The 24738-nt window shown below is 34.8% G+C and overlaps 2 protein-coding genes across 2 annotated transcripts in view; one reads left to right on the forward strand and one right to left on the reverse strand.

Annotated features, from left to right (window-relative positions):
* The window catches only part of LOC115883591 (neurotrimin-like), a 310522-nt gene extending 306190 nt beyond the window's left edge, over positions 1-4332 (reverse strand). The window contains exon 1 of the mRNA XM_030901948.1: positions 4159-4332. Within this exon, the coding sequence (XP_030757808.1) occupies positions 4159-4324 (166 nt within the window). The 5' untranslated portion in view covers positions 4325-4332. The remainder of the gene's footprint in view (positions 1-4158) is intronic.
* Positions 4333-11710: 7378 nt separating this feature from the next.
* LOC115883590 (probable multidrug resistance-associated protein lethal(2)03659) overlaps positions 11711-24738 on the forward strand; it is a 32249-nt gene continuing 19221 nt past the window's right edge. The window contains 1 exon segment of the mRNA XM_030901947.1: positions 11711-11861. Within this exon segment, the coding sequence (XP_030757807.1) occupies positions 11711-11861 (151 nt within the window).

Genomic DNA, 24738 nt, shown 5'->3' on the forward strand with positions numbered 1-24738 from the left:
TGGCAAATGCTGAAGCTCAGCAAACCTTAATCAAGCCTTAATCAAAGCACGGGATTTGTGAATAAAATTTAAGAGAAATAACTAACAAATAATAAAAACCACATTATACGAGATGTACTGTGATAAAAGCAGTTAAAAAGAAAATATGAGTGACAGTGATAGTGACAATCCAGCTGAAACTTATGAAGCCGCCAATGCAGCTACTCTAAATTTATTACCTGAAAAATGCAGGCAAATTTACTTAAAACAGTATAAATAAATTTGAATCTTATCTTCCAGTTGTGTGCATCTCGGCCGTATGATCTTTTTTGTCAAACCAGCTTTACGGCCTTGGTACACAAATAACTATTATATTCTTCCAAAAACTACCAAATCTAAATTCCTGTAATTACAACAGTAGTAACTACAATAATTCGAAATGTATTTGGAATGTTTCTTAATATTTATGTTAGAACAATATTGTCAGCAATCAAATTAGACTGAATTTCGGGTCTTCGTGGATCCTCGGTTTTCTGTTCAAAGCTGTCTTTAATTAATAATTCCCCGAATATATTTAAACTGCTCCTCTGTTTCGGAGTAAAATAACACAGATATTTGGAATTAATTTTCGAGATGTAATTAGTATTGTATTTTCCCATCGAATTTATAATTTATTTTAGTGTAGTACGAAGGAAAATATAAATTTTAAATAATGATCAATATTTCCACCATTTAGGTGTACAGTATGTCCCGGATTGTCTTTACAAAAGGAGTAACTTTTTTATTATTGACATTCTAGAAAAAATGCTTCTTCATAAGAATTTTTACTTGTTCTAAAATGGCTAATCTTGTTTATACGTTTCCAAATTTCCATACCGTTTTAGAGAGAATTAAAAAAAAATATAAAAATATGGTTGAATTTGGAACACTGGATGAAGCAATATGGGAAAGAAATATGCAAGGCCGAAAAGCAGTTTCGATGCTAAATGGAATACTATGGGGTAAGAATATAACGATAGAAAACAAAAAAAGAATTTAAAATTCTATCGTAAAAAGCATAATTACCTACAGCTTTGAAGTAGGTCTTTAAAATAGGAAGCTGAAAGAACGCTAAAAGCCACGGGGATGGACTTTTGACGAAGATCGGCTGAAAATCCAGAAAAGATAAAATACCAAATGAAACCATAAGTCGTCAAATAGAACTCAAACATGACATCGTAGATGACATTAGACGTTCGCATCGAAAATGTAGTTTCTATATTGTATAAAGTTCATAAACTGTCTCCATTCATACTGGTGATTAATTATAGTGTTTTTCGGCTTACTTTCGGCAACTTTTTCTTCAATTGCACTTAAAGAATAATTGTTTCCAAACCGAGACATTTTTAGAAAATAATTTACGTCTAAGTGACAAATGTGTCACCATAGATAAATGCAACAAGTTTACATTGGAAAGCCCGTAAAAATTTTAGGTCGCGAAATTATTTTGGGTTGCGACCGTTATACGCGATCTGGCGCTGCTATAGCGGTCGCTAAGAACAACGGCAAACAAAAACAGAAATAATTTTCTCTTGTCAATGTCAGAATCTTCAAAAATCATAATAATCTTTCAAAATCTAAACCGCTCTCATTAAAGAAATTCCGAAAAGTGTTTATAGCGTCCATTTTCAAAGTAATTATTGCTATCTTCTGAGTTTAATTCAAGTTTTATTTACTCCAACTGGTGATAATTGTGAAAAAGTGGCATTAAAAACTTAAAAAGCTGTGCAGTAAACCGTGAACTGCAAAAACCATCGTATCGTGGATCGTGGCATAACGTCGGTGTCCAATGTTTCATAGGTATTTCATACATGCGTCCTTATATAAAATAAAGTTTCTTGTATGCAACACACTGTATTTTATTTATAAAATTAAACGAAAATAATAATAAATTTTTTCCGGAAAAAGCCGAACCGCTCCGAAATTTTCAAATGTTTTGGGTCGCGACCGTTGCAAGAATAACGCCAAATAGTGTTTATATTGTCCTTATGGGCACTTTCCAATCTAAACTTCTTTCATTTATCTATGATTAGGACTCAGCAATTAATAAGGTAGGGGCATGCGCAAAGAATGGATGGACATTCACAGGCATTCACATCGAATCCTAAAGAAAATATTAAAAAAACACTCAAGATAGAAGAAAAAAGAGGAAGACCACGCAAGAGTTGGAGAGAGGGTATCTATTGATAAAGAAGTTTTGTACCGGGTGTCCCACTAAGAATAGCTCTCGGCTGTATCTCGGAAAGTATTAGCCGTAGGGGCTGCGGAAAAAAATATTTATAACTAAAGAGGCAATGACAAATTGCTAGATATTATTTTCAAGTTTGTAGAACGACCGCTAGGGGGCGCAACTGCAACAAAAAATAAGAAAATGGAGTTTTTACACAATTTTGCCTAGATAAGGTGTACTATAAGTAACAGCTTCATAATCTCCATTAAATTTCGAATATTTTTTGTTAGAGCCATTATCCTCTATCTACCAAAATAAAGTGGTGGGGGAAGGTTAGATCTGTTTTTATTTAAATATTAATAACTCTGGACTGGATGATCGCAATCCAACAAGCGAGAGCTCGTTTAAAAGAGCATTTCTTACTCTGTATTATACCGTATAAACAATAATAATAAGCTTTTGGACATAGACGCTAGGGGGCGTTGTATTACAATTTAACAAACATTGCGCGTTTTTTCAAAAAGTCAGCGAAAACCGCATCTTGATATCTTCTTTCAAACCTTTTTTTTGTATTTTGTATTTGACTAAGAGTGGGTCCCATAGGGGACCCTCCACTGAGGCCGCGAGGGCCTATTGTGGCTCAGTTTCTACAAGCTCTAATTTACAAGAGCGTCAAAGTTCATCCTCAAGACCCAGCCTCTTAATATAGGCCGTTATGTCTGAGGGCGATATGTCTTCTAGGTCTGATAGGTCTAGCATGGGTTTGCCAAACATCTCAAACCTGGTCCTGCTCCCAGCGGGGCAGGTACACATAACGTGCTTCATTGTTTCATCATCTTCCATACAGAGTCGGCATTCGGCGTCTTCCACCAGTCCCGTCCTCTGTAGGTGAGATCTCAGCCGGCAGTGGCCCGTGTACACTGCAGTGAGCACACGCGTTCCATTCCTACCGGCCTTTAGGAGTTCTCCTGTTCTATGTTTGGATGGCCCTGCTAGGATTTTCTTGGCATGCTCCATTCCGGGACTGTCATTCCAGTCTCGGAATGTCTCACCCCTAACCCATTCACAGAGCCTGTCTCTTGCGAGATTTTTGGGAACGCTAAGTGTCGGTTCTGGGCCCACGAATGGCGAGCCTGCACCAATTTTGGCGAGGGAATCAGCACGTTCATTTCCCCTCTAGGCCGACATGTCCCGGTATCCATATTAGCGACACTTTGTTCCTATCTCCCAGTATATTGAGTAGTTTCTTACAATGAAGAATCGTCATAGACGTGCTTTTCGTTGCCTCAAGTGCTTTCAGCGCAGCTTGACTATCCGAAAATATGCATATTGTTTTCCCGGTGTATTGCTGTTCTACCAGCAGTTGCACACAGGTTTCAATAGCATATAGCTCAGCTTGGAAGATCGTGGTGTGTTTTCCAAGACTGTGGTAGATCTCAGTCTTTGGACTGCTGCAGTAAATTCCTGCGCCAGATCCTTTTTCGTTTTTTCTTTCAAACCTTCTTTCAATGTTATATTCTTTTTGGTATTTTCCCATTAATAGCTTGGCTGTTCCATTCCAAATAGTATGTACCGTAAAATCCCTATAGTCTTGCCCGTTTTTCCTTTTCATATTAAATGCCCAATCGGTCAAAATATTGGCCAGTGCCGAGATTGAGATGTTCGCATCCAAAATGTAGTTTCTATATTGTATAAAGTTCATAAACTGTCTCCATACATACTGGTGATTAATTATAGTGTTTTTCGGCTTACTTTCGGCAACTTTTTCTTCAATTGCACTTAAAGAATAATTGTTTCCAAACCGAGACATTTTTAGAAAATAATTTACGTCTAAGTGACAAATGTGTCATTGTCACTTAGACGTTCTGCGGGAAATTTTCGCCGGGTAATTTTTTTGTACATGATTGAAATATTTGAGATAAAACACCTACAGAAGTCTACTAAGAATTATTTTACTGTTTGAACCTTACCTGCACCAATAATACTGTCCAATCCGGCCTCGCAAACACCCATCACCACCACAAGCATCACCAACCATAAATTCCTGCGAGCATAACCGTCACCACCAAGTTCCCGCTTGGGCGACGCGATACGCGGCGCGTCCGGTGCCGCTTTTGGCGTCAGTTTCACCGTCATCGAGACGCCTGTCGCATGTCGACTGGCGTCGGCGACGAAAGGCCAGCGTCGCGACGCCGTGACGGCGCCTGCGCGGCCAGGGGATGTTTCGCGCTGACCTACCGCACGCCGAGTTTCGGACGGTTGTTGCTGTTCCTGCCGGTGGCCGTGTTCGCGGGCGAAGAGTTGAGAGATAAGAGATTAGATTAAGGATGGGGATGAGACAAAGGTTAAAGAGCTGAGGAGAGAAGAAAGGTTGCAGTGAGGGATTCTTGGATGCAGGGTAGTTATTTCTCTTTAAATAATAAGAGGCCGAACTATGCCGGAAGCTGTGCGACCTGTAATGAGTAAAGTTTTTATTTACTTGAAATCACTTACATAAAAAAACAATAAAACATCCAGTATACCAGATGTGTCTCAAAAGTTTTCTATTTTTTCAGATAAAAAAACGAGATTTGGTATGTATATGACATAAATTAGGATTGACTGATATATTCAATTGTTTTTGGTCACTTCCTGTTTCACGGGAAATGACGAAAGTTTTGATTTTTAAATGGCACCCTCGGTACTTTTTTACTTTAATCGATAGAAAATGACGTTGTGAATAGAATGACATATCATATGTAAACTTTTGACATTCCCGTTTAATAAAAATTTGTATTTTAAATTTCAATCTTGAGTGTGTTAAAAATACTAATTTCTAACACTGTTGTGTTAAGACGCTGTGTTAAAAATACTCATTTTTAATCAAGGAGTCTTGGAAAAATAGATTTGATCGTCTAATCCCAAGTAACAAAATTCCGACTTCCGACTAGTTTTGACTACGCGTAACGTTGAAATTGGTACTTTTCCCTACACTATGCATACCCAAACCTCAAATTACGTAGCCAAAATATCGCTACGACGTTGCCCTTAAACAGTTGTATATTTTGACCCTTAACAACGTTGGTAAACGTTGTAGGGCGCAACGTTGTGAGAAGTTGGGTTTTATACCGTTGTCATTACGTCGCCAGAAGGCATGTTTATTGTACTACAGAATAACAAACGTAATACAACGTTGTGCAACGTACTTTTAAATTACGAGTGTAGGTACATGCTAACTACAACGTAATACAACGTTTCATTAAACGACCCAAAGCAACTTCAAAATTATAACCAATTACTACGTTGGATTACGGCGACGAGCGCGACGATATCGATTTTTGTTCTGGAAGCGGAACTATCTACACCCAACCTCAAAAAATTCTGAACTGTACGGTCACAGAGCAATTGGTTAGGTATTTTTTCTGTTCTACTTAGTGTGTAAAAAAGGAAAAAGTATTTAGAAGAAAGTCAGCGAGCAAGTCAGTGTCCGAAAAATGAAGTGGAAATAACGAGTTTGAGTTCGTCATCCACATCCTCGCAATCATGTATCGAAGGAACGTCCACTTCAATTTTGAAAAATAATAATGCTACTAGTGGTAGCTTATCATCAATGGATACTAGAGAAATAAATAACAGTACACCTGAAGCCCATACAACAAAGGAATACAATGAGAATAATGATCCTCCAGAAGAGCAGTCAACTGAAGTTCAGTTTCACCATAAATTGAAGAGAATATAAGATTTTAATTTTCAAATGAGTGGTAAAAGCAACAATTGTTCCTGTACGGCTTTTTTTTATAAATAGAAATACTGATCTAAGGTCAGCGATATTATTAACAGTAAACACAATTATCAAATATCTCTATATACTCTATTTCAAGTATGCCTTAGGCAACCAATCATTTTTTTAATTATTTATTAGGTGTAAGATATTTTACGTCATTCTAGATACAGCTATACGAAATATGTCGATTGATGAGCAACCAAACCATCTACTAATGTCCTTTAGCCAGGAATCCTGGCGTCTGCCGATAGATCTTTTGCCCTGGACTTTGCCTTCAATTATTAATCTGAGAAGTTCATACTTTTTACCCCTCATTATGTGGCCTATGTAGCGTGTTTTTCTTTCTTTGATGGTAAGCATGAGTTGTTTCTGTTTTCTCATTCGATTAAGAACCTCCACATTTGAAACTCTTTGGACCCATGATATTCTTAATATACGGCGGTAAATATACATTTCGAAGGCATCTAGTTTTTTTCTAACGATATGTCAAGAGTCCAACTCTCACACCCGTACAGGAGAACTGAAAAAATGTAGCATCTGACCATACGTACCCGTAGCTCCAAACTCAAATCTGACCTTGTGAAAAATTGTCTAATATTTATAAATGTTTTTCTAGCCTGTTAATTAAATTTGAACTAATTTCTTTCTTCGGGTCGCATTGATCATTTACAATACACCCCAAATACTTGTATGAAGACACTTGCTCTACTGGGTCACCGTTGATATCCAGGTGAATCTGCACAGGTGTTTTGGTGAATGCAAGAACCTTCGTTTTTGTGGTATTTATGAGGAGACCGCAGTTTTCACTATGCCGAACTAATTCATTCATTAGCCTCTGCAAATCTTGTTCATTCTCGGCCAGCACAACTGTATCGTCGGCATACGTGATATTATTGATCACTTTCCCGTTAATCTTAATTCCACATTCGATTCCTTCTAGAGCTTCTTTGAAGATAGCCTCTGAATATATATTAAATAAGAGCGGTGACAGCACACAGCCCTGTCTTACACCTCGTTTAATCGTGATTTCTTCTGACGATGTTCCTTCAATTTTAACCACATTACTCTCTACTGGCAGCAAAACGCATATTTGTTAAATCTTGTAAAGTAACAATTTTACCAGTACTTTCTTGAACTTTTTGCTGTATCATTTTTCTATTGGCCTTCATATTCAAATAATCCTTGACGCTTTAATGTTACTAGAAAGTTTTCTTTGGCTAGGGTTATGTGCATGTAGAACCTACAAAATATATCTTTTATGAATAAAATACTGTTCAAGCAAGAATTATTAAAAGCATACTATATGTCAACTTACCTGTAAACTTACCTTCGAAGTGACATGATTGTGCTTCATTTGAACCGATGTTACCTCGAGTGCTTTTCCATCAGACGATGCTTTGAATCTTACATGTACTGGGCAATCTTCTTTAAATGTCCAAGACTGTCGAATTTTTTTCCCACTGCCCTTAAACTTCTTTCCACCGGGATTACATGCATATAGAAGTTGATAATAAATCGAAGAGCTTTCTATTGGTCTCACAATTTTACTGCTTGCAATCGTACGGGCATCTCGTTTCCAAAATGTTGTGTACGTATTTTCACCAAGTTCCTCAATCGCTTTCTTTGCGTCAGCCAATGAGCTGAACCCCAATTTTCAGCATGCTAATTTCAGTCATGAAAAATAATTAGGTACCTAACTAACCTAAAAATGTTTATAGATAAATTGACAATCAGAAAACTAACTGAAACACTTACTCCATCCTGAACCGATAATATCCAGATGTACACCTTAATTAAAATCAACTTATAGCACTTAGCACAAATTCTTACTACAATAATAGTGTAAACGCGACGAAAAAAACATACCAAAAGGGCAACGGAAAACGGAACACAAATTGATTAACGGCGTTTTAGTACGCGACCGTTCGACGGCATTTTAACCAAAGCATTAAAAAGCTGTCAAATGCGTCACATCAACGACGTCATATCTATTAACGGCATTTCAGTAGGCTACCGTTTAACGGCAGTTTAAGTACAGCGTTTTAATAAATTTGTGGGAAATCGAAAAAGAGCTTCTCGGTTCTTGCGGCAAACCCATAGCAAGGCAGCTCCAACTAACATCGCCATCGAAACTGTTATATTGAGAGAATTGTTGCAGGAAATGATCGGCCAATTTTTTTAAAGGATAATTCATTAAAAATCTCATTTTCGAAAAAAAGTGGAGCTGCCTGGTTATTGCAGCCACCCCTTCAATTGCTGTAATGATTTTGCAACTTGAACGCAGTCATTAACGTATTAAAGTCCCTGTAAGAATGTGTATTACTGTCTACCATAGAAATCAATAATAGTCCAGTCATCTTAGGGGTTCCACCTCGGAATTCGAGATAACCGGCTGTAAACTCATATAAGCCTTTATTTTAACATAAAACATGTCTCAAAACCTACATATGATAGCGTGTGCGCGACTTGTAGATAACTGAGGTCAAAGGTCAAAAAATCGTTTTTTTGCGCATTTTTTGCAAATATCTCGTTCCCTTTCACATTTACGCTATTTGTATTTATTATAAATATTGTAGAGGATAAAATTCTCTACAACTTTTGTTACAAAAGTTTGTTTGTACCTCAAACAGTTTCTGAGATAGAGAGCGGTGAGCGCGCTGTATTTCATTATGTACGGTATCATTCAAGTTCAACCTGTAGTCTCGGTCAAAAACACGCCGTATAAAGTCCGTTAATTATTGAAAAATATATAAAAATTATAAATAATTTACATTTTTTCATAAAAGAATATATATATCGAATATAATAATTTTTTTCATAAATTAAGTATATCTTCATTTAATAACACTTACCTCTTTGTACAATAATTAGGAAATGATTAACAAAAATACTTTAATTACACTTTTAATTATAGCATCGATCATCTTTGTTATACACAATTCATCAAATCAACCAAACTGAATAAACCTGTGCAATTATCAAATCTTCCACCAACAAGTGCAGCAGCTCACTAACATTTCAATCGTGTTTACTACCAAGTTCAGACTTGGTTAGGGCATGATTTAGAACCCCAGGACTGGGATTGGATAATGCGTAATGGATTCCTGGAACCTACCACTACTATTCAACCTCCAGCTCCAGAAAATTTGCTGAACACAATATCCTGCAACTGCAAGAATGGTTGTGGTTCGCGATGTGGAAGCAGGAAGTCAGTGTTGCCGTGCTCTTTTGCTTGTGGCCAGTGTAATGGGCAAGCTTGTCTCAATCATTCACCCTATCAGAGTGATGTCAATGAAGATGGTACATTTGATCCCGAAATCCTGGAAGACTTTAAGACAAATGTGGTTGAAGATGACAATGGAAAAGAATTTGAAATTGGAAAATTTGATGATGAAGAAGAAGTAGAAAACTAAAAATAAGAACATGGGGGAGTTCTTTTTATTTTTATTCAATTTTTTTAATTTCAACCATGAGAAATGTATGAAATGGTGTTTTTTAATAGACATATAAATTAAAAATGTATTTCTTGTCTTTTTATTTACTTAAAATGTAATTAGTATAAATCTAACTATAATTAAAATGTAATAAGTAAGATATACTTAATTTATGAAAAAAAATATTATATTCAATATGATCTTTTATAAAAAAATGTAAATTATTTATAATTATTATATATTTTTCAATAATTAACGGACTTTTTACGGCGTGATTTTGACCGAGACTACAGGTTGAACTTGAATGATACCGTACATAATGAAAGACTGCGCGCTCACCGCTCTCTATCTCAAAAACGGTTTGAGGTACAAAAAATTGTTGAAACAATAGTTGTAGAGAATTTTATCCTCTACAATATTTGTAATAATTACAAATACCGTAAATGTGAAAGGGAACGATATATTTGCAAAAAATGCGCAAAAAATGTATTTTTTGACTTTTGACCTCAATTATCTACAAGTCGCGCACACGCTATCATATGTAGGTTTTGAGACATGTTTTGGGATGCTAAAATAAAGGTTTATACGAGTTTACAGCCCGTTGTCTTGAATTCCAAGATTCCTACTCTATTTCGACTAAGATGACTGGACTATAACACTTTTTGAGCATAAAGCCAAAATGAGGCTAAAAAATTATAATGAATTTTAAAACTCATCTCGTATATTACCAATAAACTTTCGAATAGTTTTGCACCAAAAAAATATAGTCTGTTATTAATATTGACACAATTGCTAGGTAATGAACGTTCGAGTCTACATAAGATTAAAACGACCGGTAAAGTCAACAGTTCCACAAAATGATTTTCGAAATTGGATCGGAGCTACTCTATTCCTGTAATGCCTTTTCAAAAAAATTGCTAATTCTATGAATCGAAGTTAATAATTGAACTTTATCCGACGGGATAGGGCCGAAAGAGGTGGATAGGAAAAAACGGAAAAATTTAATATTTTACTATCAAATAATCGGGTAAAAAGGTATTCGCGTTTTAGTGAGTCGCAGTTCCAGTTGATTTAGTTATTTCTATTTTTAATGGTGAGTTTAACTCTTTTCTAAAATGTTTTTTTCTATCAATTAGGTATATCAAATCTTTGTTGGACAAAGAAATATTTTAAACTTTCCATTGTTTCTATTACTGAACATTTTCATACAGACAAATCTATTTTCAAAAAAATATTCTTTCTCGAATTCTAAACTACACCTTTTAAAAATAATAAGTCATAGCCTGTGATGTATAAAAAATTATATCACCCCATTTTCTTTCGCATCATTTTCTAATATCTTTGATGATAGTCTTAGCCCACTCTTGGTATTCATCCCATCTTGTTTACCACTGTGCGTAAGTCATCTGCTTAGCCTCCGCAGCATAATTTTTGCCTTTGATTAAGAGTCCCGTTCTTTCGTCAGCAGGTCTATTGGAGCGATCCCTGCAAGAACTGTAATTGCTTCTCTTGAAGCTGTTCTGTAGGCCGATAGATACTTATTGCCATTCTACGGTTAAAACGTTCTAATAAATCCAAATAGGATTTAAACTTCAACTCAAATTTCCAAGCTGGTGCCGCGTACAGCATTAAAGAGAGTACAGCTGTTGTCTGTACTCTTCACTTTGTTGCTCTTGGACCTCCGATATTTGGCTGAGTCTACTTAACTTATTAATAGCCGTGTTTGCCTTTTCACAGATTCTTTTAATATGCGTTTGTAGGTCTTTGTCTAAATACATTTCCATATAATGCTCGTCAGTCTTTATCTGTATTGTAGGTACCTTTCTTCTACCAGATAGTAGTAACAATTCGGTTTTTTTTGTCGCCACTTGCATCTCCATTTTGGCCAGTGTCCACATTATTAATTTCATAACATGCTGAGTTTTGTTCCAGCTCTGTTTTAGATTTTGCCTTAGTTACAATCGCTAGTTAATAATAATAATAAATAGTTTATTGTTCAACAAAATATAAATACAATACATATTTGTGCTGCAAAAAAAATGTTGTTAAACAAAAGGCCTTTAAGTGCAGACATCTCAATCAGTAGTTGAGAGTATGTTGAAACCTACAATATAACTAAAAAAAAATACTAAAAAACTACAACAATACATACTAAAAAATTTACATTAAAACAAAATTGGCATCATGAATGACATTCAGCTTCTAACAACATGTTTTAAAAGAAAAAACAAGGAAAGAAAGAAGGGAGTAGTACTGTATGAGCAACTAAAGGGGTATCGTATATATAGCATATCAAAACAAAACAAAATGAACCATTTGAGTATCATGCCCTTCCACGCAACGAATAACAGAGAAGACAAGGTCACCACCTCAGGCAACATCACGACATCACTGCTGGAGCAACAGCCCCAGCTTAATAGACTTCTTAAAGACTGGCACAGACTGTATATTGTGGTAAGACCGCAAGCATTTACAAGTTTTGTTACATTATATCGATAAGACCTTTTGAAGATTTCTTTTCTATGCCTAGGCACTTTAAGAAGCCCTCTCGTGCGTAAATCATAACTGCCCAAACCTTCGTTAAACAGGAGCTTGGAATACAAAAAGTTTGGTAATTTCAACCTTAGAATTTTATCAGCAAAAAGGGTGGTAAGCAATCGGAATCTGTTATACATATTCAACCACTTTGACCTAGTTAGAGATGGGTTTATGTGATCTCTCCGTCTTACACCATAATATATTAATCTTAGGCATGAGTTTTGTACCTTTGAAGCCTGTATCTGTCTGATGAATGATTAAACTGCGATAAAACGAGACTCTCACACAGAATTTTTCTGGTATCAATTGGTAGGTATTGTCTATGGCTATATATAAGTTTTAAATTTCCATAAGCAGACTTGAGTTTTTGTGTTAAATGTTTTTTGAAAGAAAGTCTGGAGTCAATCACTAAACCCAAAACTTTACATATTGAATTTATATTTAATGCTACATTATTCAGTTCATCTGAGTATTCAATTAGGGATATTCCTTTTTCCGTTTCAGTTTCTACTGTTTTATTATAGAAGATATTCCAAAGTACTGATCCCAGAACAGACCCCTGCGGTGGATTTGAGGTCAATTCCTATTTTAAGATCTGACCATGGCCCTCCTCCCTCCAGATGATGACTCGCCAACTCGATGTCTTTACTTTGGAATCCTGAGGCCAACTAGACGCCGTTTTTTTTTCGATCATACGGTACCTATTACATAGTGAAACCAACCATTACAAAGCGACCTCAGGATATTTTGTCTTATATTTTACTCTGTATGGTAAAATTTTATTTTTCTACCCATCCTATAAAAATAAAACAAAATGAAATCTCTGTAACAGGTTGCTTTACTTTTTGACTATACGAGTACACAATTTATCTAGAAATGATTCGAATTCGAAAAAACTTTACCTGGGGAAGTTCTCTGATGATGCATGGTCCCTCTAAATCATCATATTAATCAACAAGTCACTGCCCACTTTTTAGGTATCTACTTAATACATTGTAATCAGTAAGACGAGTAATTAAACATACAATTCACATTAAAAAACGTATATATTAATCAATTAGAGACAAAACAGTGCAATAACCGGCAGAGTTAATTCAAACTGTGATTCAAACTAATACGTGATCTGTGAACTAATACAAATTCCCAAATAATGCAATTCTGCATTTTCAGCCTAAAATCTCTCGGGCTGATCGGGAAGTGATACATATTTTTAACGAACGGCTTTTAAGGTTTAAATTTACATTTGAGGCTCGCGTCAATACGATCTTTTTACGCGCTACTACTCCATACATTTTATCTCTCTTCAACTAAAGGTTTTGCCTATGCTTTTTCTTTTCATTCTATAGATTTAAGATTCCAGTGAACGCTGTCGCTCCGTCAATGCGATATACCACAATACGTGAGACAAGGAAAGGCGAGAGGCAAACCTCTGCACATATACTTCTTTAAGAACAAATGAGATGGATATATATATCGTCGAGTTTGTCGCATATGGGAAAGGAAGCGCATTTAAAGGAATACCATCGACGTAATTTATTGTAGAATGACGAATAAAAAATACAATTATGATTGATGCAAATAGGGAAAAAAAAGTGTCAAGGTTAGTTGCGTTGGTTAAGTTGGTTATTTGGGGTGGATAGCGTTGGTTAGTCCTTATACAATTCCTATATTTCATAAAACTGTCAAGTGCGTCTCATCAACGACGTCATACCTATTAACGTCAAGTTTAAGTAAGCTACCGTTTAACGACAGTTTAAGTACAGCCTTAAATTTAACATTATTATTTTAATTTAAAACACAGAAGAGTATTTTTCATATTGTATAATCAAAAAACTCCTATTACAATTCATACTTTTGCAGTACCTATTTCCAATTGGCATTTTATTACTTCCGCATAACAAATTACACATTACTAGTCATAACCCTCAAAAATTATAACCGCAACTCGCAAAATGTGATCAAATTTTCCTTTATTTTGTCACCGATCGTAAAATTCAGCGGCATTCGTCAAATTTAAAGCCGAACTGCTACGAAATTTTACACAGATATCGGGGAATAAAATTTATTTTTCTGCAAATGACGCATCCCGTGCTTCGCAATGGAGTCCCATACGTTGCCGGACTGCTAGTCGTGATAAATTCGATTACATCGACACTTTGCCTTAATATTGTACCCCATTTTTCGTGACAATATTCTACGTGAAAATTTTCATTTCTTGTTCGATAAATTCCATCGAAATATAAGCCAAGGTTTGAATGTATAGCGTGTTCAAAATTCGAGTCTCATCAATGCGATTTCGGAAACTATCATGTGAAGGTTGTAATTTATTTTTATATTGAGTAAAAATTATTTTAAACGTTGCGGCGTTTTCAATATCAATAAGGGGCCGTCCTCTGTCGGAAACACTGCGACCTGTGAGGCCTATTGTGTTTGTCCCCTTTCTATATCTACATCAGGGTGGATCGTAAATATCAAAATTTTAAAATTTTTAAAACATCGACTTGGAATACCTACGAAAAGTTGCCTTTTGTAATGTTGATAAAAAAGTGTTACTACAACTTTTTAATAAAATCACATCTTCTGCCCTCTACCAGCCTTTAAAAAATGAAAATTTTTTTTTTGAAAAATCGATTTGGAATACCTACCAAAAGTTATCTTTAGTAATGTCGATAAAAAAGTTTATTTAATTTTTTTATAAAATCACGTCTTCTGCCCTCTACCGGCTGTTAGGTTAGGTTAGGTTAGCTAAAACGACAAGTTCTCTAAATCTAAAACTTTTGAGGTATCGAGAAATTAAGTAAAATGATAGTTACAAAAAACGTCTTCAGGAATTTCAAACCGAGAATACTTGCCTGTTTGATCACTTTGGGTAATCGTACCACCGTCTTTATGTTAGTACCGAAAATCCAACATTACAGTTAAAGGAACTGTCCAAATTTATTGTCAAGGTTTATGCTCCTTTATGGTTTCATATTAAATGAAACTCTTCATGTGTAAATGGTGCCAAACATGTTTTACAAACAATAAAACGTAGCCGATACCTAGAGCAAGGTTTAAAACGTGTTATAGACCCTGTAATACAAAGAAATGCCTATTTTGTCTATCCCGAAAATCTTCTGATATATATTCTACCTGCTACATGACACTCGCCCCCATATAAGAGAGCTTGCACTTCGCCGCATTCTAAATGCAAAACTCAAGACAATCAATACGCAATATCCGACCTTTTATCATCCCACAAATTAATTTTGACGCAGATGACTATGTTGATCTAATTGATTGGCAAAAAAATGAAATAACTTGTCCCCCATTGCTCCAAATTCAGCGGTCTTTGACCCGTCTGTATACCAGATTAGTCCATCCTGAAGGAATGTTATATCTGTCCATGGCGTAGTGTTTAAACGGTGTAGTTTAAAATTCGAGAAAAAATATTTTTTTGGAAATAGATTTGAGTGTCTGTTACATAGTTTATCATTGTCGAATCATTGGGGATCAAAAAAGGGGCCTACTTGGAAAAAACTCCGGAAGTTTTGAAACTTTACAGGTTTATAGGTTTTGGGGTCCCTAACTAAAATCCATAAAATGCACATTGGCAGACATGCCGATGGCGCCCAAAATAGGTATTTTGTGAATATCTCGAAAACTATGTGTTTTTCGCGAAAATTTGAGAAGAGCAAAATTAAAGAGAATAAAATTTCCTGTAAAAACGGTTTTATGAAAATTTTCGCTCAAGTCAACCGTCAACAAAATCCACGGAAATTTTACAATTTTGCGTAAAATATGTTATATTATGTATAGTCGATTTTCCGAAATTGAATGTCAATTAGGGTTCACTAAAACTGGTTTTAGTTTAGTTTCTTCAATTTTGTCATGAAACAGTGACTTATCATTAATTCGCTCATTAATTTATGAATAATTAATTGTCGTGCTGGACAGCATTCATTGCGAACTTACCACCAGGTTCAGCATTGGTCTGGTTGTACCAAAGATGCCGAAGAATGAGGTTGGAAGAAAACAGAAACAGGCGTTACTCCAGTCACAATGTTGAAAGATCCAGCTCCAAAATCCCTATTGGTATTTTTATCCTGTAAATGTAAAACTAACAACTATGGTAAAGCCTGCGGATGCAGAAAAGCAGGATTAAAATGTCTAATGATTTTTGCATACTGCAATGGGAAATCCTGTGACAACGTCACTGAAGTGTCACTCGATGAATCCGATAAAGAGGAGTTGGACTTGCCTGTAGATATCCCTCTGGCGGCTGAAGATGAAAAGTTGGACGAATTGAGAGACCAGCCTGATGAGCCTAGCACAGCAGACACGATCGACTTTGACATCAATGAGCCAGATCCGTCGGGCTTGTGCAGATTTAGTTTGTGCAGATTTAGTTTTTAATTTATCTAGTGGAGTAGGCCTATTAGGAGTAGACGTTAAAATAAACGCGCCATATACTTTACCTCTTGGATGGTATGGAAACAAGTACACATTTTCAATAATTAAAATTAATTATTCATAAATTAATGAGCGAATTAATGATACGCCACTGTTTTATGACAAAATTGAAGAAACTAAACTAAAACTAGTTTTAGTGAAAAAAAAAAATTGGTTAAAATCGGTTCAGCGGTTTTTGAGTTATCATGTTACAGACGGCAGACAGACAGACAGACAGACAGACAAGCAGATTTTACCGCTAATATCTAGATTTGCAATGTCTTTGATAAACACTGGAAACAAAATAGGGCCAAGTACTGAACCCTGAGGGACACCACATTCTATAGGCTTACAAGAAGACATAGACATATCAATCCTCTCAAGCTGCCTTCTGTTGCCAAGATATGACTTAAGCCATTCGATCGGCACTCCCCTGAATCCATAGTATTGCAATTTGTTAATTAGGATATTATGATTTACACAGTCGAAAGCCTTAGAGAAATCACAGAAAATTGTAGCAGTAGAGCGATGGTTATTTAGGCTACACTAGTATACATTATTAAAAAGGTCGAACATAGCATCATTTGTGCAACTGTTACTTAGAAATCCAAATTGATGGGTAGTAAGTACTTTATATTTGAGGAGAAAAGATAGAAGCTTTTTTTTTTCTTTTTTTTTTTCGCGTTAGGTGTTCTTGTATTCTTTGATCAGTAACTACAACTCTTTTTCGTCTATTGTACCAAAAAAATGCTGCCTCTAAAGGTCTGCCCTACGAGTAAATACCGATTATATGAATCCGCAGGGTGGCGACACTCCATTTTGAGTTAATTTGCTTTATGCGAACGAACCCACACGTTCCCTGTTCCGTTCCTAGGATTCCTTGGATATTTCCAGAATAAAATTACGTCCAATTCCGGTGTGTCGTAAAGTTTTATCAATGGCTTTATAAGGCTGCGGTGTTATGATTTACTGTAATATGCGATAAGGTTTTTTCCTCATTTCTTACCTTAAATTGCTAGTCCTATTTCTTATTATTTGTTCTTTTATTGGATAAAAGAAAGTTTATTAAGGTTTGCTAAACAGTATGACTCTTATACAGGGTGAGTCTTAAATGTATGCCAATATTTTCAGGGTTGGTATGCTCTGTTTTTTTACTGAGGTAAGATTTCGACAGACGATGACTGAAAAAAAGCAAATGAGGCTCATACCAATTCATTTATTCAGCTAAAATAAGTTTCTAATATTTTTTAAGCTAACTATGGATGGGTTTATACCGGGTGTTGCATCGTCGAGCGGGACATAGGAAATCCCATGTAAATTTTAATGGGGTCAATTATTGTCTTCCCTAATTATTTTACAGAATAATTCTATTTAGGTTTATTGAAGAGCACTAAAACCACATTCAAAAGAATAACTTTAGATATTTTTGATTAGCCCGTTTACGAGTTATCGCCGATTTCTTTTTAAATATTTCTCCTTTCTTATGGCCCTGTATTTACTTATGAGCACCAGTCAAGGTAAAAGATAACTGTCAAATGAAGTTGTCATTTCAGAAATTTATCTATTTAGTGCTTTATTATTATTATTAAAAACTATACCTACATCGAAAATATTAGCCATGAATTACAGTACCGAAGAAAAAGTATTGATGATTAAATGGTATTATCAAGGAAATAGTTATCAACAGGTGTCGGACATGTTTGCTGCTCTGTATGCGAATAGACCGATACCTGGAAAATCTATAACCGTAAGGAATATCCAGAGATTTGAGACCAAAGGTACCCTAATAAATAACTGCAGATGTGAAGCAAGGCAAGAACAAAGAGAAGATGCAAGAAATGATACCGACATGGAAGTTTTATTGTGCGTGGAAGAGAACGATGGAAAGATCAGCACAAGGAAACTTGAGGATGAAATAGGAATAGATTACACTACAGCGTTTCGAATTTTGAAACGACATAAATACTATTCCTTCAAATATGAAAAGCACCAAGAGCTACGAGATGGGGACGAAATACGGCGGCATGCGGCAGGCGTTTTGAATTGATATGATGGAAAGAGCAAACACGGATAGGGAATTTTTAAAAAACATATGTTTCATTGACGAAGGCACGTTTACCTTAAATAATGAACCCAATGTTCAAAATTATCGATATTGGAACAAAGAAAACCAACACAGGTTTGTCGAAACAAGGACGCAATATTCACAGAAACTAAATGTTTGGGCAGGGATATTCGGACACAATATTATCGGGCCATTATTTCTTACGCGAAATTTAAATGCAGAATATTATTTGGAACTACCCGAAAATCATATTTTACCTGCTTTACATGATGCCGCTAGGGAAAATCAGGAAGTTTGGTTTGTTCGGGAATATTTAGACAATAGTTTTAACGGAAACGTTATTGGCCTAAATCATACAGTAAATTGGCCAGCAAGGTCTCCTGATATTTCGCCAAATGATTTCTTTCTCTGGGGCCATTTAAAAAACAGGATATACAAGGATAAAAAATACCCAAATCTAGACGAGTTAAAAAATGCTATTTCTGCCGAATGCAATAGAATTTCGGTTTACCAACTAGCGAATGTAAGAAGAGAATTTTATGATCGCCTGGGTTATTGTCTAGCAGTCGATGGAGGAATTCTAACAATTTAATAGTACCTAAATTAATAAGTTATTGAATATTGTAATAATACTATAATTAACCTTGTAATTGATTACTTTATTTTACTTTAATTCATATTAAGTTGTATTTATAAATACATCTTTAAGATTTCCGATGTAAGAGTGAGTTTTCAATAATAATAAAGTACTAAATAGGTAAATTTCTAAAATGACAACTTCATTTGCCAGTTATCTTTTACCTCGACTGGTGCTCATAAGTAAATACAGGGCCATAAGAAAGGAGAAATATTTAAAAACCAATCGGCGATAACTCATAAACGAGCTAATAAAAAATATCTAAAGTTATTCTTTTGAATGTGGGTTTTAGTACTCTTCAATAAACCTAAATAGAATTATTCTCTAAAATAATTAGGGAAGTCAATAATTGACCCCATTAAAATTTACATGGGATTTCCTATGTCTAACCGTCCGACGATGCAACACTCGGTATATAAATCCGTCATGGCGTTATGTCTTATTGTTTTTACCAGTTTTATTGGTTTATTTCATAAATGACAGATCATATTTCAATATTATTGGTTTGACGGAACGATGAACAACAAGCAGACGCCGACACGTATGAACTCGACTTAAGATTTTTGAGAGTTGTCAAACTCTTGCCAAATTATAGGTTATAATTTTGTGTCAAATTATGTCAAATAGAAATGATAAACATTTTGCATTTTGGACTGTATTATTACGTGTGTTTAGTGTTTTTTTAAGTTAAGTGGAGGAAAAGTCGAGGGAAAATTAAATGTTGACCCAGACCGTAGTTTATAGTCGAGTTTATAGTTAATATTCGGTGCCCAAAGACCGCCAGAGACAGTTTGCCAGAGTTTATGGACAGAGAGTTGTATTAGCCACAATTAAAAAAGAGTTTGTATAATATCATCTCGTATATAGGATATTATGTATTATGTATTGCGGATACGTGAATATGTTCACTGTTTGCAAATTAAGAATACTTACCGTGGTGGCCGGCGGCAGCTCAACGTGACGGTGACAGTACGTTATAGTGAGAATAGCATCTAAAACAGTAGCAGACCAAGCTGGGAGAACAGTGCAATCTGGAAATGTTATCTGTAAAATGGTTGCTTGGTTTTATTGATTTTTATTGTTTTTCTTCTTAACTTTTAGTTTTTATAAAGATTATGGCTCATTTTCATGAAAGGAAATTGGTGGTCGGAATCACACGTAAATTCCTTTGTAAAATATTGAAAAAATAAAACTGGTTGGGTATTTTTGAAATTTTTGTATAAGTAAGTAAACAGTTTTTGAAATTTTTGTACAGTAAGTAATGCTATCTAACATATTATACAGGCTTATTCAGCACATACGAAACGGAGTATTGTAGTTAAATGATTAGATTTTTACAAATTGTAAGTTTTGGGTTCGTTGAAGGACTATTAGAGCTACAATTTAAAAATATTTTTACAGGATACAGAGTGTACCAAATAAATAAAAAATATCAAAGTTGTATTTTTTTAAATTCAACACCCTGTATATTATTACATCTTTAGTTTCTACGATTAAAATAAAGGTAAATTTGATTAAGGTTTATTACACTTAACCTACCGTTTTTGAAATATTTTACAGGATTTGTGACAATTAACAGTTGTAAATTTTGTTTCATTCAACACCCTGTATGATGAAAGCTTTTACTACTAAATTATTTACTGGTCTAGTTTATATTTAACTGTTACAGTTTGCAATAATAAAATAATACCACACTCATACAGAAGTGCTCAAAAATCATTTCAAATTATTTCTAGATTTAAAACGGTAATAACTTGTTTAATTTTAAGAACGCCCTGTATTTTAGTAATAGATGCATTAGTTTAATTGTCATCAAATTGTATTATACCACTTTTTACCTATCCCTTCAAGTTTTCGTAGAAAATGCATTTTCTTATAATTTAGACCTCATTTATCAATATACCCATTGAATATTGACATTTTAAATTGTTTTTAAAGCAGCAAATGTACAAAATGTACAGGCATATTATCGTTTTTAGCATAATTATAATATTACTAGCCCATTTATATGCAAAAAGAAAACTATTTAAATCTTTATAAAAGAGTATACCATTAATTAAATATACCACCATTATTTCCGCTCAAATACTAATTATTTATATACTTATGTTCGTTAATAAGTTATTATTCTAAATAAATGTGGATTTGAATCAGACATCAATATAATAATAAGTTATGAAAATGAATATATCTGTTGTTATAAATAAGCATTGGTCAAAAAATAAAATATCATTTTTAAGGTGTTACTTTTTACCACACTGTCTAATACAGATACAAAATTCAGTTTTTTAGTATTTTGAGCAATTATTATTAATCAACGCAAACAGTCAATTAATGTACTTTGAATACTGGAATCATATTAATTGGTCCCCTTTAACAAATATTTAAACAGTTTTTTTTATTTTTTAATGAAATAAACAAACTATATCGACAATATTAGTATCTGTATTCTTTAAAAATTTGGTACATCTTTAAAAATAATCTAAAATGTCAGTATTCCATGGGTATATTGATAAATGAGTCTTAAATTACAAGAAAATCCATTTTCTACGGAAACTTGAAGAGATAGGTAAAAAATGGTATAATACAATTTGATAGACAATTAAATTGTGCATCTGAGTCTCATATAATATACAGGATGTTCCATTTAAATTAAACAAGTTATTGCCGTTTAAAGCTAGTAATTATTTAAAATAAAATTTTAGACACTCTGTATAAGGTAGTATAATTTTTATTATTACAACACAATAACTGATCAATAAATAAACCACAGTAAATATTTAGTATTAAAAACTTTTATACCCTTGGAGAAATGAACCCTTAAAATTTTGACTGCAATTTCACAGAATTGAAAATATTTCCAAAACGGTAAGATGAAAGTGCGGGAAACCTTAATCAAATTTATCTTTATTTTAATCGTAGAAACTAAAAATGTAATAATATACAGGGTGGTCCATTTAAAAAAATACAACTTTGATATTTTTTATTTATTTGGGACACTCTGTATCTTGTAAAAATATTTTTAAATTGTAGCTCTAATAGTCCACCAACAAACCCAAAACTTACAATTTGTGAAAATATAATCATTTAGCTACAATACTCCGTGTCGTATGTGGTGAACAACCCTGTATAGGGCACGTTCAAGAATTGCCGGCTAACAGAAGACTACGGGTGCCGCGTAGCTGCAGGACAGATACAAAGTACTATATTTTACGTTAACGACACTCTGCATATTTGCAAAGGTCTACAGTAATTTAATTAATTTAAACAATAAATTAGGAAAACTAATTTTACCTTCAATGCATTTCATTCCCAAATCCAATCAAAAAATAAACTCTTTCCTTTGAACTCCGCCACTGCTTCAAACGCACGTACAATTATATTTACGAACCGCTTTACTAATCTATGGCCATTCTCGAAGACGATTTAAATACAAACTCGGAGAAAAAGCTATTTAGAACTGTAATATGTGTGTTTTAATACATTTACGTCCAAAGTTTTGCTGTTTTGCCATGTCGGAACTTTGTAGAACTTCAAAAGGAAGTGCTCAGCCGGCCACGTCTCCATTTTGATTCGAGAAATAACATTTACAATGCTACAGCTCGCCGGCGTGTTTATTTTCAAATATAGTTTAGTTATGTTGTGTATTGTATGTAGGAACGGCAAGGCTAAACCTATGCAAAGTCCAGAGACTAGCATGTGTTTGCATCACAGGAGCCATGAGAACCTGTCCAACAGCAGCAATGGAGGTCATTCTAGATCTAACACAACTGCACATTGTCATTGGTAGATATGCCAATGCGACAATGATTAGAATGGTCACTAACGGAATTAGTACTGGGAGAATTGTCAGATCAGGGGCTTGGAACACCCTCAAAAAGGAAATACCACTCCTGCAACTCCCAGTGGACGATATGCCAAGAACGTACAACTTTGACAAACATGTCAATGTAGTATTGAGCAATAAGAAGGATTGGAAGAGCGAAACGCTTGCCCAGCAGTTAAAAGACCATACCATAACTTGGTATACTGATGCTTCCAAAACCAATACGGGAAGAGGGATCGGAGTGTTTGGGCCGAGAGCTAATTACTCCGAAGCAATGGGCACTTACCCTAGTATCCTACAGGCAGAAATCTACGCTATCGAGAGATGCGTACAACTTATCTTAGATAGGAACTATCGGAAACAAGAAATAGCCATCTTATCTGATAGTCAAGCAGCGTTAAAGGCGATCAACTCAGTATCAATCAATTCGAAATTGGTCAAAGAATGCATAGAGAAGCTGAATAAATTAGGCAAAGAAAACAAAGTCCTCCTACACTGGGTGCCTGCTCACCAAGGGATAGAAGGCAATGAAAAAGCAAATAATCTAGCTAGGAAAGCAGCGAACACTCCACTAACTGAACCAGAACCGTTCTGCTTTCCAAGTGGTAACCAACTCAAGGCGGAACTCAAGAACTTGGAAGATTCCATCCGCAACCTGGAATGGAAATTTTCCAATGGTCTAAGACACTCGAAGAAGTTTCTGAGGGCTTATGATGAAGAAAAATCACAGATCTTCCTGGGTCTGAGTAAGAACAATCTTCGGATTGTCACGGGGTTTTTAACAGGACACTGTCTCCTCAATGAACACCTCAGTAGATTGAAACTAAGAAGAAACGGCGAATGCAGATTCTGTGGGGAAGATGGGGAAACACCAGTACACCTCATCACTGAGTGCGCCGAGACAACAACCATTCGTGCCATGAATTTTGGTACGACTGATATTGGAGATGGAGAACTACCCTCTATAAAACCGTCCCAGATACTGGCTTTTGTCAAAGCCCTGGGACTGTATGATGAATTATGATTCAAGAAAGGGGGACACAATGGATCTGTAAGGTCGATGTGATTAACCCCCCTCCCACTCATTCTAAATTCTAAAAAAAATTCTATGTTTTGTATAATAATAAAACAGTTCAAGAATAATTATTTGTACTCTCCAAACAATATTGATTTTTCAGTTACTAAAATGTTAAAACGATTTACTGAAACTAATTTCAATGAATCATCATCATCGTTTTCAGATTATTCAACCATTTCCAATTATGGTGTAGCCCTCTCTCACATATTTATATAATCTATTTGTAGTTGGGTCCATTGGTTGTCTATCGTTGGCTATATATTATTCCTGCTAATTTCCTAATAAAAAGTCGAATTGAGTGGATGTTCGATAGTGGTCGCGCTATTAGAACTCTGAATTCAAAAATCGATATCTCGAAATCTATTAGAAATAATAGATTGTATTTTTTTTTTCAAGAACTTTGTTAATATTTCTGCTGTATTTTCTTTGTAGACAGTATGTAAAAATCTTTATCAATAAAAAAATTACACGATTGGTGAAAATTGCTATGCTCTAAAAGTAAATGGATGGATTGTATACAATTTTTGAATGGAAAGAACAACCTTATCGAATTTTTCTTATGCAAACATATTGTAAAATATCCGATCTTGAAAATAAAAAAGGTTTCAGTATCCAAAGTGGTTCTTGAGTTATGGCCTGTTACGTGTTAAAAAGTTGAGTGTTTAAATTATCGCGATTACTGACGTTTTCTTGTTATAAAAAAATGACACCCTAACGATATCCTTATGATTCCATTTCAGATGCTCAGAAACATGTCTAATGATTTTATCTAGTTATC

This window comes from Sitophilus oryzae, unplaced genomic scaffold (genome assembly GCF_002938485.1).
Source record: "Sitophilus oryzae breed Bouriz unplaced genomic scaffold, Soryzae_2.0 scaffold_1963_pilon_pilon, whole genome shotgun sequence".
NCBI lineage: Eukaryota > Metazoa > Arthropoda > Insecta > Coleoptera > Curculionidae > Sitophilus > Sitophilus oryzae.